The sequence below is a fragment of the Carcharodon carcharias genome, chromosome 11, assembly GCF_017639515.1.
Source record: "Carcharodon carcharias isolate sCarCar2 chromosome 11, sCarCar2.pri, whole genome shotgun sequence".
In the NCBI taxonomy this organism is placed as follows: domain Eukaryota; kingdom Metazoa; phylum Chordata; class Chondrichthyes; order Lamniformes; family Lamnidae; genus Carcharodon; species Carcharodon carcharias.
Window position 1 is genome coordinate 100,463,667 of NC_054477.1, and position 14,989 is coordinate 100,478,655.

Genomic DNA, 14,989 nt, shown 5'->3' on the forward strand with positions numbered 1-14,989 from the left:
AAAAAGAGATGGCTATCGTTTTTCTAATTTATACTGGTTGGCCTGTCAAACAATCCACGCCAGAAGCAGATATACATTTTGTTTTCCTCTCGAAGGCAAAGCCATACAACCATTTTTTCAAGTGTAAAGTACTGTGAGTTCCAAAGCACTGTTTTCTTCAGCTTTGAATGCATAATATCCCTTTTCCGTAAATACATTAATTGCATCTCAACACTTAACATGATGCTGATCAATGCAATGGTCAACTTATCTTTACAGGACAGAGCCCTATGATTAATCACGAATGAAAACACATCTAACTTATGATACAGCATATAACTATTGAAATTAAAAGAATAAATTACTTTTATTTCAAAGCCTGTCAAAAAAGACTTCCAGGAGCAGGTGACCATTTTCTTTTGGTTCCTCACTTGGGCTGGAGTTCACCTGTGGTTCAAAACCATGTATTTTCACAGAGGGACCCCACTCCTCAAATATTGTAGGGGAGGATGTGTGTTTGGGATGTCCACCTGCACAATGGAGCCAGCAAGGCTGGTTATGCCGAGTGCAGGAAAACAGGAATCCCAGAATCAGGTCCCACCCAACTTGTTTCAAGGGATCCTGAGGCCAGACATTTATTTTGCCAGATGGTCTATTTACGAATGCCTGGTTTTATAACACTGGCCAGAAACTTCTATTGGACATTGTTTTAAGTAGACTTAATTTTCTTTCCGAAAATATTTCAGCTCCGCTTTGTGACAATCCAACGTGCACTTACAACTTCTACGAAGGGATTGGCTTGACCAGTTTTTCTGATCAGCCCTTGAATGGCTCCTTACTAACCAAAAACGGAAACAGGCTCTTAGAAGCCTGCAGATTTTAAAAAATTCATTCAATGGGATATGGGCATCGCTGGCTAGGCTAGCATTTATTTCCCATCCCTAACTGTTCTTGAGAAGGTGGCAGTGAGCTGCCTTCTTGAGCTGCTGCAGTCTATGTGGTGTAGGTACACCCACAATGCTGTTAGGGAGGGAGTTCCAGGACTTTGATCCAGGAACAGCGATAGATTTCCAAGACAGGATGGTGAGCGGCTAGAGGGGAAAGTCATGTTCCCATGTATCTGCTGCCCTTGTCCTTCTAGATGGTAGCGGTTGTGGGGTTTTGAAAGTGCTGTCTAAGGAATCTTGGTGAGTTCCTGCAGTGCATTTTGTAGCTGGTCCACACTGCTGTCACTGTGCATTGATGATTGAGGGAGTGAGTGTTTGTGGATGGGGTGCCAGTCAAGCAGGTTGCTTTGTCCTGGTTGGTGTCAGATTGACTACCAATTGGAAAATGAAGTCATTAGATGGGTGCTAACAAACTATGAAGGAGAATCTAGGGGAATGTCCTTGGCTAGAATTGGAGGTGCTGGACATTGGTTTCAATTGGCAAGAGGATGGTCATGAAGAAGAATGACAGCAGACGTTCTCAGAACAATTGCAAGTTAGGAAAGATATTGTGTTTGAAACATAGTGATCAGTCTGTAGTACCACAACAGAGTTAAAGATGGCAGCCTCAGAATCATAGGTGAAAGAATCTATAATTTAAAAAAAATTCCTAAAACTATAAAGTCATTCTTGTAAGAGTGCTACCATTGCGTGATGCTTCGAATTTGATTTTTGATACTGGCTACAGCACCTTAGCTCATACAAAGATAGGACTATAGAAAAGTTATGGCTTGGAAGAAGTCCATTCAGCCCATCATTTCTGTGCTGGCCAGAAAAAGATGAAAAGAAACTAATTGCTCATTTTAATCCCAATTTCCAGCACCTGGTCCATAGCCTTGCAGGCTCCAGCACTTCAGATGCAGATCCAAGTCCCTTTTAAATGAGTTGAGCATTTCAGCCTCAACCACCGATTTAAGCAGTGAATTCCAGAATCCCACTGCTCTCTGGGTGAAAATTTTTTTCCTCATGTCCCATCTAATCCTTTTACCAATCACCTTAAATCCAAGCCCCCTGGTAATTGACCCCACAGCTAGGGGAAGCAAGTCTTTACTGTCTACCCCATCTAGGTCCCTCATAATTTTGTATACCTCAATTAGGTGACCCCTCAGCCTCCTCTGTTCTAAGGAAAACAACCCTAGCCTATCCAATCTTTCCTCATAGCTGCAATTTTCAAGCCCTGGCAGCATTCTTGTAAATCTTCGCCACACTCTCCAGAGTAATCTCCAGATATTTAACATTAATTATGGAAAAATTGGCTGCTTTACAAGAAATTTGTAAACTCAAGTTCAGTGTTCATACAAAACAAAGAGCAAAGTTCTGGTTTGTAATGTTTATTATTTTTAAATTGCAAAATGTGTGACATTAACTATTCATATTGAATAAAAGTTCATCCCATTTTATGGATAATCCTTTTTCTTAACCAAATAAGTGGAATTCAAAATTGCTGGAATCAAGTCATTAGGAACACACATTACTAAAGTGAATCAAATTTTAACAAGTCCTGTACAGGTTTTATAAAATGCAACTATGCAACTTCAGCAGGACAACAAACAGAGAAGGCAGCTGGCATCTAAACTATTGTAATTTCTAACCACACACTACCTCAAAAAGCTCAAAGAGGGTGCTGCACAGGTTACAGATTTGGCAGTTAAAGCCTTTATTTTAAAAAAGCAGAAATGTTTTAAGGGCCAGTTGAACTCTACCTTAAGTGATCAGTACAGAAAGCAAAATTATATTTAATTAAGTTTAAAAATACATTTTAAACAATAAAACAAACATAACTCAGTAAAATATAGTTGGCAACCTAGAAATTACTATTGGTGTCTTTCACAACAAAACATACAATGCATTTTAAGTGAGTTGACAACCATTAAAATAGCAAAGTAATATTTTACAAACTCATTAAGCATTTATCCACTAATATTAACAGTAATAAAATATGTAATCTATTACTATGCAGTTACAGTTTAGATATCGAGTCTTTTTCTCTGCACATCAAGTTATGATGTTGACATTCTGATTGATCAGTTGAGTTGAACATTTGAGATTTTGGTCTTGGATGATCAAGGCTGAATAGTTTGGATTTCTGAAGAACTAAAGCTTAGCTTTGGACATTTCAACCAGTTGAGAAAATCTGAATCTTGAAGGGGTAAAGTTTGGCTTTGTACCATTTAGATTATATCCAAAGCTAACTTTGAATGATAATCTCTGGATCCCTGAGAATTTCTATACTCAGTGCATTGTTACTCATGACATTAAGTCATCAGACTCTGACACCAGGTCACCAGCTGCCAGTTAAGCTCAAAAGGCACATTCAGATTTTAAAAATATATTGCATGCTTTAAAATGTAAAAACATTAATCCAATGCAACAGTGCTTTTAGGTAGAAAAACTTCTACAAAAGGATAGCATTTTAATGATGCCGAAATCGGAACATAGACTTTTTAATAAAAAAACATAAGTGTTGCAATTGTAGATTCTAGTTCATGGAAAAAGCAATACAATCTGTTGAGGCGTTGTCTTATTTGATGGTGTTTAGATTATTGCTTCAGTTTCTTCACTAGAATGCATAAAAAATAAGTTAGTATTTTTGCAATTAAGAAGTAAACTATATTTTGAAGTGCAAATTAAAATCGACAAGTTGAAGCACTACAAGTTCTGGATAAGTTTAGATCCACATTTTGGGATGAGTGGGACTTACAATCTTGGCAGTGAACTCTACCACAGTATTTATATGGCTAGTCCAGTTTCTGGACAATGGTAACTCCCAAGATGTTGATAGTGGGGAATTCAGCAAAGGCAATGCCATTGAATGCCAAGGGGCAATGGTTAGATTCTCTCTTGTTGGAGATGGTCATTGCCTGGCACTTGTGTGGGGTGAATTACCACTTGTCAGCCCAAGTCTGGATATTGTCCAGATCTTACTACATTTAGACATGGACTCTCAGCCTCAAATGCCGAACATTGCGCAATCATCAGCGAACATCCACACTTCTGACCTTATGATGGAAGGAAGGTCATTGATGAAGCAGCTGAAGATGGTTAGGCCTAAGAGGAACTGCTGCAGTGGTGTCCTGGAACTAAGATGATTGACCTCCAGCGACCAGAATCATCTTCCTTATTGCTAGCTATGACTCCAACCAGTGGAGAGTTTTCCCCTGATTCCCATTGACTACAATTTTGTTAGGGCTCCTTGACGCTGGACTCGGTCAAATGCTGCCTTGCTGTCAAGGGCAGTCACTCTCACCTCACTTCTGGAGTTCAACTCTTTTGTCCATGTTTAAACCAAGGCTGTAATGAGGTCAGGAGCTGAATGTCACTGGAAGAACCCAAACGGAGCATAAGCGTGCAGACTATTGATAAGCAAGTGCCGCTTGTTGATAACCTCTTACATCACTTTACTGATGATCGAGAGTAGACTGATGGGGCGGTAATTGGCCAGGTTGCTTTTTGTGTACAGGACATAGCTGGGCAATTTTCCACGTAGCCAGTGCCAGTGTTGTAGCTGTACTGGAACAGCTCAGCTAGGGGTGCGGCAAGTTCTGGAGCACAAGCCTTAAGTATTATTGCCATAATATAGCAAGGACCCATAGCTTTTGCAGTATCCAGTGCCTTCAGCTGTTTCTTGATATCACGTAGAGTGAATTGAATTGGCTGAAGACTGGCATTTGTAATGCTGGGATCTCTGGAGGAGGCTGAGATGGAGCATCCACTCAGCACTTCTGGCTGAAGATTGTTGCAAATGCTTCAGCTTTATCTTTTGCACTGATGTGCTGGGCTCCCCCATCATTGAGGACAGAGATATTTGTGGAGCCTCCTCAAGTGAGTTGTTTAATTGTCCACCACCATTCACGACTGGACGTGGCAGGACTGCAGAGCTTATATCTGATCCGTTGGTTGTGGAATTGCTTACTGTCTATGCTGTCTGGCACGCAAGCAGTCCTATGTTGTAGCTTCACCAGGTTGACACCTCATTTTTAGGTATGGTTAGTGCTGCTCCTGGCATGCCCTCCTGCAATCTTCATTGAACCAGCGTTGATTCCCTGGCTTGATGGTAATGGTAGAGTGGGGGATATGCCAGACTATGAGGTTACAGGTTGTGGTTGAGTGCAATTCTGCTGCTGCTGATGCCCTACAGTGCCTCATGGGTGCCCAGCTTTGAGATGCTAGATCTGTTCGAAATCTATCCCATTTAGCACGATGGGAGTGCCACACAACATGATGGAGGATATCCTCAATGTGAAGACAGGAGTGTCTCGCAAGGGACTGGTGTCACTCCTACTGACAGTCATGGAGAGATGCATCTGTGGCAGGCAGGTGGCGAGGAATGAGGTCAAGTATATTTTTCCCTCTTGTTGGTTCCCTCACCACCTGTCGCAGACCTAGTCTAGCAGCTTTGTCTTTTAAGACTCGGCCAGCTTGATCAGTAGTAGTGCTAACGAGCCACCCTTGGTGATGGACATTGAAGTCCTCCACCCAGAGTACATTCTGTGCTCTTGCACCCTTGGTGTTTCCTCCTAGTGAAGAATACCGCTTTACTGACAGATAATGCTCTGTTTTTGTTAACACCACAAAGATTCTTCTTTTACAAATTAGCAAAGCTCTGTTTTTGTTAACATCACAAAAATCCTTTTTTTACAAATTAGCAGACAGTCTACAATTTTACCTAGAATGATTCATACATTCTCAAAATAAGTGGTTTTCGGGCTACAAGTTCTGCCCACTGATGACAAATGACCAGAAATTTAGTGTCAGTGGTAACACTCTCGGGTGGAATTTAACACTGGCAGGATTTTACAGTCCCGCTCAAGTCAATGGACTTGACCAGTTTGCCACATTTTACAGCCTTGCCCCTGCTGCAATGGGCTGTAAAATTAGCCCCATATGAGAGTCAGAAAGTTTAGTTCAAAGCTATTTCAGGCTGATACCTCATTGTTCTTCCCACTGCTATTCTGTAATTAATTCAGCTTCCAATTTTTCCTCCCCCCACCTTTGAAACTGAAAGATTTTTCCCTGACTCCAATCTAGGACTCACTGAGGAGTTTAAGGTATACTCATTCCTCATTATTTTATACATGAACATACAAGGAAACAGACCATTTTGTTCAACCAGTTCATGTTGGCATTTACCCACTCAACCAAATAACTGTAATCACACTGATACACCCTCTTCCCATATTCCTTCAAGCACCTGTCCAATCTAATCTTGAATGTTGACTAGTGTCTAGATTAACCACTAATTCCAGAGCACTCATTTTCTGGATGAGGCTTTAAATCAAAGTCCACGTGTAAGATCTCATGACACTTTTTTTTCAAGAAAAACAGAGAATTTCACATCCATTCCTCAACTACCACTAAAAAGAGAATAATTCATAATCTCATCCATCATCTGTTCTGTCTTGAGCATCCCCAATTTTAATTACTCCACCATTGGTGGCCAGGCTTTTAGCTACCTCAGACTTGAACTCTGGAATTCCATCATTAAACATCCTCACCTCGCTCTCTTTCTTCCTTTAAGAAACTCCTTAAAATCTACCTCTTTGACCAAGTCTTTGGCCATCTGTCCTAATATCACCCTATGTGGCTCGGTGTCTTAATTTTGCTTTATAACTCAGCTGTGAAGCACTTTGAGACATTTTATTACTTTAAAGGTGCTATATAAATATAAGTTGTTACAGTACAGTAAAAATTTGGCTGTTGTCTGATCACAAAACAATAATGAATATAATTAAGAAATAATTTTCCTTCCTTAAAATGGAAATATCTTGTAGTATTAATGTTTGAAATGAGAAGTCACTGACCCTTTGAGGCAGTCATCCATTAGGAAAAAGAATGATATCACTGTTCTTGTGCTTCTTGCAGAGTGACCTAATCACAATGCATTTGTGACTGAACATGCACATCTGGAAATATGTTTAAATAGTGATATTAAATATGAAGTTACTGGTTATTTCTGCTCCTCTCTGTTCCACTGGTGCCACACAACATTCCAAAGTATTGTGAAAGTGACCCAAATCCAGGCCCCTTTCCACTGCTATTCTGTAATTAATTCAGCTTCCAATTTTTCCTCCCCCCACCTTTGAAACTGAAAGATTTTTCCCTGACTCCAATCTAGGACTCACTGAGGAGTTTAAGGTATACTCATTCCTCATTATTTTATACATGAACATACAAGGAAACAGACCATTTTGTTCAACCAGTTCATGTTGGCATTTACCCTCTCAACCAAATAACTGTAATCACACTGATACACCCTCTTCCCATATTCCTTCAAGCACCTATCCAATCTAATCTTGAATGTTGACTAGTGTCTAGATTAACCACTAATTCCAGAAGTGAATTCAATCCTCACAACTCTTGGTCTAAAGAGGTTTCTCCTGCCCTCTGTTCTAAAACTCTTACATTTAATCTTGTCTCTATGGGTCTTTGTTCGAAACCCATTAACCACTGGAAACGGTCTACCAGGAATGAGAGGGCTGTCTTACAGGAGAGATTGAGCAGAATGGGTTTATATTCTCTGGAGTGCAGAAGAGCAAGAGGTCATGCAATTGGAATGTATAAAATTCTACAAGGTTTGATAGTGTAGATGGTGAGAGACTTTTTACAGAGAGAGCACTTGTGAAAAGCAGCGGGGCCATTTACAGCCAGAGCACTTGTGAAAAGAAGCAGGGCCATTTACAGAGACAGCGCTTATGAAAAGCAGTGGGGCCATTTACAGTCAGAGTGCTTGAGAAAAGCAGCAGGGCCATTTACAGTCAGAGCACTTGTGAAAAGCAGCAGGGCCATTTACAGAGACAGCGCTCGTGGGCTCTATTTGAAACAGATTGTGGATGAGCGGGTGGACTTCATTTAAAACAGAACAGGGAGACTTCATTTAAAAAGAGCATGGAGAGCAGCTGATTGGTGAGCATTTCTAGTCTTTAGATTAAAATTAAGGTCTATAGTTAGTGCTTCGATCTCTAGTTTTTTTTTGTCTTTCTTAAAAATAGCCTGTTAAGTATAAGATCGATACTTAAATTCAATAAAGTGTAAAGAGCAGGGATACTAGAGTAACTAATGAAAGAAGATAGCGATGGCAGGACGGACGATGTGTTGCTGCTGTGGCACGTGGGAGTTGCTAGCAACCAAGGTGATCCGGAGCAAACACATCCATAGTAAGTGCAGCTGAAGGAACTTCAGATCTGAGTTAAGGAGCTGGAGACATTGCGCCACATCAGGGAAGGGGAAAGTTACCTGGACACTTTGCTCCAGGAGGCGGTCACACCCCATAGGTTAGATAATTCGAATTTGCTCTGTGATCAGGGACAGGAGGGTGTGACTGCAGGTGAGGCAGGTATGGGGACCCAGGGGGTAGTGTTTGAGGAGCCTCAGCCCCTGAAATTGTCCAGCAGTTACAAAGGTTCTTGCAAGCTGTGTGGACGAGAGCAGGGACTGCAGGAAAGATTAACGAACTGACAACGGCACCGTGGTACAGGGAGCCATTGAAATGGAAATAGTAGTGGTAGGGGACAGTATGATTAGGGGGAAGAGATACAGTTCTCTGCAGCCATGAGTGTGAGTCCCGAAGGCTGTGTTGCCTGCCCGGTGCCAGGGTTAAGGACATCTCCTCAGGGCTGGAGAGGAACTTGGAGTGGGAGGGGAGGGATCCAGTTGTCGTCGTCCATGTTGGTACCAATGACATTGATAGGACCAGAAAGGAGGTTCTGCTGAAAGAATTTGAACAGTTAGGAGCTCAATTAAAATGAAGAACCTCCAAGGTAATAATCTCAGAATTACTACCTGAACCACAGGCAAACTGGCATAGGGTAAATAAAGTCAAAGAGTTAAATGTGTGGCTCAAAGATTGGTGCGGGAGATATGGGTTTCAGTTCATGGGGCACTGGCATCAGTACTGGAATACTTGGGAGCTGTTCCGGTGGTATGGACTTCACCTGAACAGTGCTGGGACCAGTGTCCTGGCGAATCAAGTAACTAGGGCTGTAGAGAGGGCTTTAAACTAAATAGTGGGGTTGGGGGGGGTGTGCGCGTTCTGGAGAGGGGATAAGTAGGCTTATGAAGCAAAAGGATATGGCGGCATTGCAGGGCAGCTACTTGGGTAATGATACCCAGAGTATGACAGGAAGGGATAGAGTGTACAAAACATTAAAAAAAAGCAGCAAATAGGGTCAAAGGGGGAAAAAATAGTAAAAAGGCAAATGAATGGCTCTTAAATGCACATAGCATTCGGAACAAAATAAATAGAGATTAATGAGTATGATCTTATAGCCATTACGGAGACATGGTTACAAGGAGATCAAAGCTGGGAACTAATTATTCAGGGGTATGTGACTTTTCGAAAGGACCGGCAGGAAGGAAAGGGTGATGGGGTAGCTTTGTTAGTACGAGATGGAATAAGTACGATAGCAAGAAATGATCTTGGATTGGAAGATGTGGAATCCATATAGGTGGAGGTAAGAAATAACAAGGGGAAGGTGACACTGGTGGGAGTAGTCCATAGGCCTCCTAACAGTAGCTATGCTGTTGGACAGAGAATAAATCAGTAAATAAGGACAGCATGTAAAAAAGGCAGTATATTAATCATAGGTGACTTTAATCTCCATGTAGACTGGGAAAATCAAATTGGCAGTGGTAGCCACGAGCAAGAATTCATAGAGTGTATTCGGGACAGTTTCCTAGAACAATATATCGTGGATCCAACCAGGGATCAAGCTATTTTGGATCTGGTAATGTGTAATGAGGCAGGTTTAATAAATGACCTCAGAGTAAAAGATCCCCTCGGAAACAGTGACAATAACATGATGGAATTTAGCATTCAGTTTGAGAGTGAGAAACATGGGTCGGAAACATCTGTGCTAAACTTAAAATAAGGGTAATTATAAAGAAATGGGGGCAGAGTTGGCTGGAGTGGACTGGGAAAGGAATTTAGCAGATAAGATGGCTGATGAACAATGGCAGACGTTTAAGAAAATAGTTCATGACTCACAACGAAGATATATCCTAGTAAGGAAGAAGGACTGTAGCAAGGGGATAAACCAACCATGGTTAACCAAGGAAATTAAGGATAGTATCAAAGTGAAAGAAAAAGCATACAATGTGGCAAAGATTACTGGTAAACCAGAGGATTGGGAAAGTTTTAAAAACCAACAGAAGATGACGAAAAAAATAATAAAGAGGGAGAAAATAAACTTTGAGGGTAAACTAGCAAGTAATATAAAAAGACAGTAAGAGCTTCTTTAAATATATAAAAAGGAAGAGCGAGGCCAAAGTCAATATAAGCCTCTTAGAGAATGAGGCCAGGGAAATAATAATGGGGAACCAGGAAATGGCAGAGGAGTTGAATAAATACTTCACGGTAGAAGACACTAATAGCATTCCAAAAATACTAAATAATCACGAGGCAAAAGGGGGTTGGGGGGGGGAGGAAATAAATAAACACAATAACCATCACTAGAGAAAAAGTACTGGTGAAACTAATGAGGCTAAAGGCAGACAAGTCCCCTGCACCTGATGGGTTGCATCCTAGGATATTAAACGAAATAGCTGCAGAGATAGTGGATGCATTGACAGTAATCTTCTAAGAGTCTCTAGATTCTGGAAAGTCCCAGAAGATTGGAAAACTGCCAATGTAGCACCCTTATTCAAAAAGGGAGGGAGACAAAAAACAAAACAAGTCCTGCCCCCTCGCCGACATGTAAAATCCCGTCCAATGTGTGAAATTGTGAGGTTATGCACCTTGGCAGGAAGAATAGAGGAGTTGAATGTTATTTAGATGGAGAAAGACTGAAGAAAGCTGCAGCACAGAGGGATTTGGGGGTCTTCGTGCATGAATCCCAAAAAGCTAGCAGACAAGTTCAGCATGTATTAGGGAAGGCAAATGTAACATTGGCCTTTATTTCAAAGGGAATGGAGTATAAAAATAGGGAAGTCTTGCTAAAACTATACAAGGCACTGGTTAGACCACACCTAGAATACTGTGAACAGTTTTGGTCCCCTTATCTAAAGAAAGATATACTGGCATTGGAGGCAGTCCAGGGAGGTTCACTAAGTTGATCCTGGGGATGGAGGGATTTTCTTATGAGGAGAGGTTGAGTCGGTTGGGCTTGTGCTCACTGGAGTCTAGAAGAATGAGACGACCTTATTGAAACATTTAAGATTCTTAGGGGGCTTGATAGGGTAGATGCTGAGAGGTTGTTTCCCTTTATGGGAGAGTCTAGGACCAGAGGGCATAATCTCAGAATAAGGGATTGCCCATTTAAGACAGAGATGAGGAGAAATTTCTTCTCTCAGAGAGTGGTCAATCTGTGGAATTCTTTACCGCAGACGGCTATAGAGGCTGGGTCGTTAGGTATATTCAAGGCTGAGATAGACAGATTTTTAATCAGTAAGGGAATCAAGGGTTATGGGGAAAAGGCAGGAAAGTGGAGTTGAGGATTATCAGATCAGTCATGATCTCACTGAATGGCAGAGCAGACTTGATGGGATGAATGGCTACTACTGCTCCCATGTCTTATGGCCTTATGGTCTTATAGACTGTTTTCCCTGGCTGGAATCTACAGCAATAGAAAGTGTCAAAATATAAGGAGCCAATCATTTAAAACTGAGATGAGGACAAATTTCTTCACCCAGATTTGTGAATCTTTGGAATTCTCTGCCCGAGGGCTCTGGATGCTCAATCGATGAACGTATTCATGACTGAGTTTGATAGATTTTTGACATTTGAGGAATCAGGGGATATGAAGATAGGGTGGGAAAGTGGAGTTAATGTAGAAATTCAGCCATGATCTTATTGAATTGCAGAGCAGGCTTAATGAGCCATATGGCCTTTTCCCACTCTTTTTTATACTTCTTTCTATCTTATGGAATCATTACAGCATAGAAGGAAGACATTTGGCCCACTGTGTCTGTGCTGGCCCTCCCAAGGAGCAACCCACGTCCTGCCACACCCCCACCCTCTCCCCATATTCTTTCCCCTCAGATATTTAGAAAATTCAGGAAACGTAGAAAGACTTACAGCACAGAAGGAGGCCGCTCTGCCCAATGTGTCTGCGCTAGGCGAATAATGAGTCACCTGGTCTAATCCCATTTTCCATCACTTGGTCCATAACCCTGGAGGTTACAGGAGTTTAGGTGCATATCCAGACACCCTTTAAGTGAGTTGGGGGTTTCTGCCTCTACTACCCTTTCAAGCAGAGTTCCAGATCCTTACCACTCTCTGAGTGAAGACTTTTCCTCATCTTCCTCCTTCTACCAATCACTTTAAATCTATGCCGCCTAGTCACTGACCTCTCTGCTAAGGGAAACAGGTCCTTCCCATCCACTCTATCCAGGCCCATAACAATCAAATCTCCCCTCAGTCTCCTCTGTTCCAAGGAGAACAACCCCAGCCTATCCAATCTTTCCTCATAGCTGCAATCTTCCAGTCCTGGCAACATCCTTGTAAATCTCCTCTGTACCCTCTCTGATGCAGTTATGTCCTTTCTGTAATGAAGTGACCAGAACTGCATGCAATGCTCAAGGTGTGGCCTATCTAGTGTTTTATATATCTCCAGCCTAACTTCCCAGCTCCTATATTAAATCCTCAGTTAAGAAATGAAAGGATTCAATATGCCTTCTTAACCACCTTATCAAACTGTCCTGTTACCTTCAGGGTATTTGTGGAAATGCACTCCAGGATCCCTCACTTCCTCTACACCTTTCAGTATCCTCCCATGTATTGTGTATACCTTTGCCTTGTTTGACTTCCCAAATGCATCAACTCACTTCTCTGGGTTGAATTTCATTTGCCACTTTTCTGCCCATCTGACCAGTCCATTAATATCTTACTGCAGTCTACAGCCATCCTCCTTGCTATCAACTACGCAGCCAACTTTTGTGTTGCCTGCAAACTTCTTGATTATGCCCCCTACATTTAAGCCCAAACCATTAAGAAACACCACAAAAAGCAGAGGATCTAGTACTGAGCCCTGTAGAACCCCACTGAAAACAGTCAAAACACCTGTCAACCATTACCCTTTGTTTCATGCCACTGAGCTATTTTTGTATCCAGCTTTCTACATTCCCCTGATTCTCATGGGCTTTCTTTTTTTTTTAAAACCAGTCTGCATATGGGACCTTGTCAAAAGCTTTGCTAAAATCCATGTAAACCCCATCACCTGCACTGCCCTCATCAATCTTCCTTGTTACCTCCTCAAAAAAATTCAATCAAGTTAGTCAGCCATAATCTTCCCTTAACAAAAGTGACAGTTTATCCTGTCTTTCAGAATTGATTCCAATAATTTACCTATTACCAAGGTTGGACTGACAGGCCTGTAATTATTTGGTCTATTCGTCATTCCACTTTTGAACAAAGGTACATTAGTAGACCTCCAATCCTCCAACACCACACCTACATCCAGTAAGGATTGGAAAATGATGGTCAAAACATACTCTATTTCCTCCTTGGCTTCTTTTAACAGCCTGGGGGACATTTCATCTGGCCCTGGTGACGCATTCACTTTTAAGGATGCTAACCCCTTAAGACTTCCTCTCTCCCAATGTTTATCACATCTCATATTCTACACCCCTCCACCTTAACCACAATGTCTGCATGGTCCCCTCTTTTATGAAGACAGATGCAAAGTATTAATTAAGAATCATACCCGTACCTTCTGCCTCTACATAGGGTAGAATTTTCCCACCGTCGGGGGGGTGGGGGGGATGGTTATGTGGGAGTGGGCGCAGACTTGATTGGTGCCCCCAATTGGGTCCACGCTGCCATTTTACCTGGGCGGGCCAATTAAGGCCCAGCCAGTGTGATGCGCTTGCGGAAGCGCTGTGCGCTCCCTGTGCGGGCAGGGGAGGTTCCCTGAGTAGGGAGTGCACTCTTTTGCACATGTGCACGGAAGAGCGCAGAAATCTCCCAGAGGTACAGGGGTGCCTCAGGGAGATTAGTTTTAAGTTTTAATAGTTCAATAAAGTGTTGAAAATTTTTGATGACATGTCCTCTCATGTGAAACTGTCTCATGGGGCTGGATTTTACCGCTGGCAAGCAGGGGCGGGGCCTGCTCGCCAATGCGTGGAATGACATGCAGTGACATCGGGTGGAACTCCCGACGTCACTGCGCCCCATTTAAATTTTCAGGAAGGCAGGGGCGCGGCAAAATCAGCTGGGTGCCCGCCGACCTGTCAATGGCCAATTGAGGCATTGTCCGACATCACCCCATGTCATTTTATGCCTCGGCGAGCGGGGGCGGGGCCCGCTCGCTGAGCCGAAGATTCTCCTCATAGGTTAATCTTTTTGATCTTTTATGGGCCCTACTCTTTTCCTTAGTTATCCTCTTACTCAATGTATTGATAGAATATCTTTGAGTTCTCCTTGATTTTGCTTGCCAATATGCTTTCATGCCCTCTCTTTGCTTTCCTAATTTCCTTTTTGATTTCACCCCTTCTCTTTCTATACTGCTCTCAGCTTTCTGTAGTGTTGAGATCTCGGTGTCTAACATAAACTTTCCTTTTCTGCCTTATCTTACCCTGTTTGCTCCTTGACATCTGGGGGCTCTAGATTTGGCCAGCCCACTCTTTTACTTTGTGGGAACTCTGTTTACTCGGAATCACTTGAATCTTCCCCTTTGAATGCCTCCTACAGCTCTAACAATGATTGACCTTCAAGTAGCTGGTTCCAGTCCACTTTTGCTAAATCACTCAGCTTGGTAAAATTGGTCTTACATTAACTTTAACTTCTGTTCTTAGTCCTTTTCCATAATTATGTTAAAACTAACTGAATTATGATCACTACACCAAAATGCTCTCCCACTGTCTCTCCTTCCATCTGGCCAGCTCCATTTCCTAAAAGTAAGTCCAGAACCACACCCTCTGTTGTTTGACTTGCCAAACTGACATATTGGCCAAAAAGGTTCTCCTGAATGCACTTTAAGAATTCTGTTCCCTCCATTCCTTTCACACTAAAATGATCCCAGTTAATATTGGGGTAGTTCAAATCCTCTACTTTTACTGCCCTTTTGTTTTTGCACTTCTCAGGGATTTGT

The 14,989-nt window shown here is 42.1% G+C and overlaps 1 protein-coding gene across 1 annotated transcript in view; it reads right to left on the bottom strand.

Annotated features, from left to right (window-relative positions):
* Nucleotides 1–2,280: 2,280 nt before the first annotated feature.
* Nucleotides 2,281–14,989, bottom strand: part of LOC121283966 (porimin-like) — a 49,225-nt gene continuing 36,516 nt past the window's right edge. Inside the window, exon 5 of the mRNA XM_041198814.1 lies at nt 2,281–3,525. Coding sequence (XP_041054748.1) covers nt 3,501–3,525 — 25 coding nt within the window. The 3' untranslated portion in view covers nt 2,281–3,500. The remainder of the gene's footprint in view (nt 3,526–14,989) is intronic.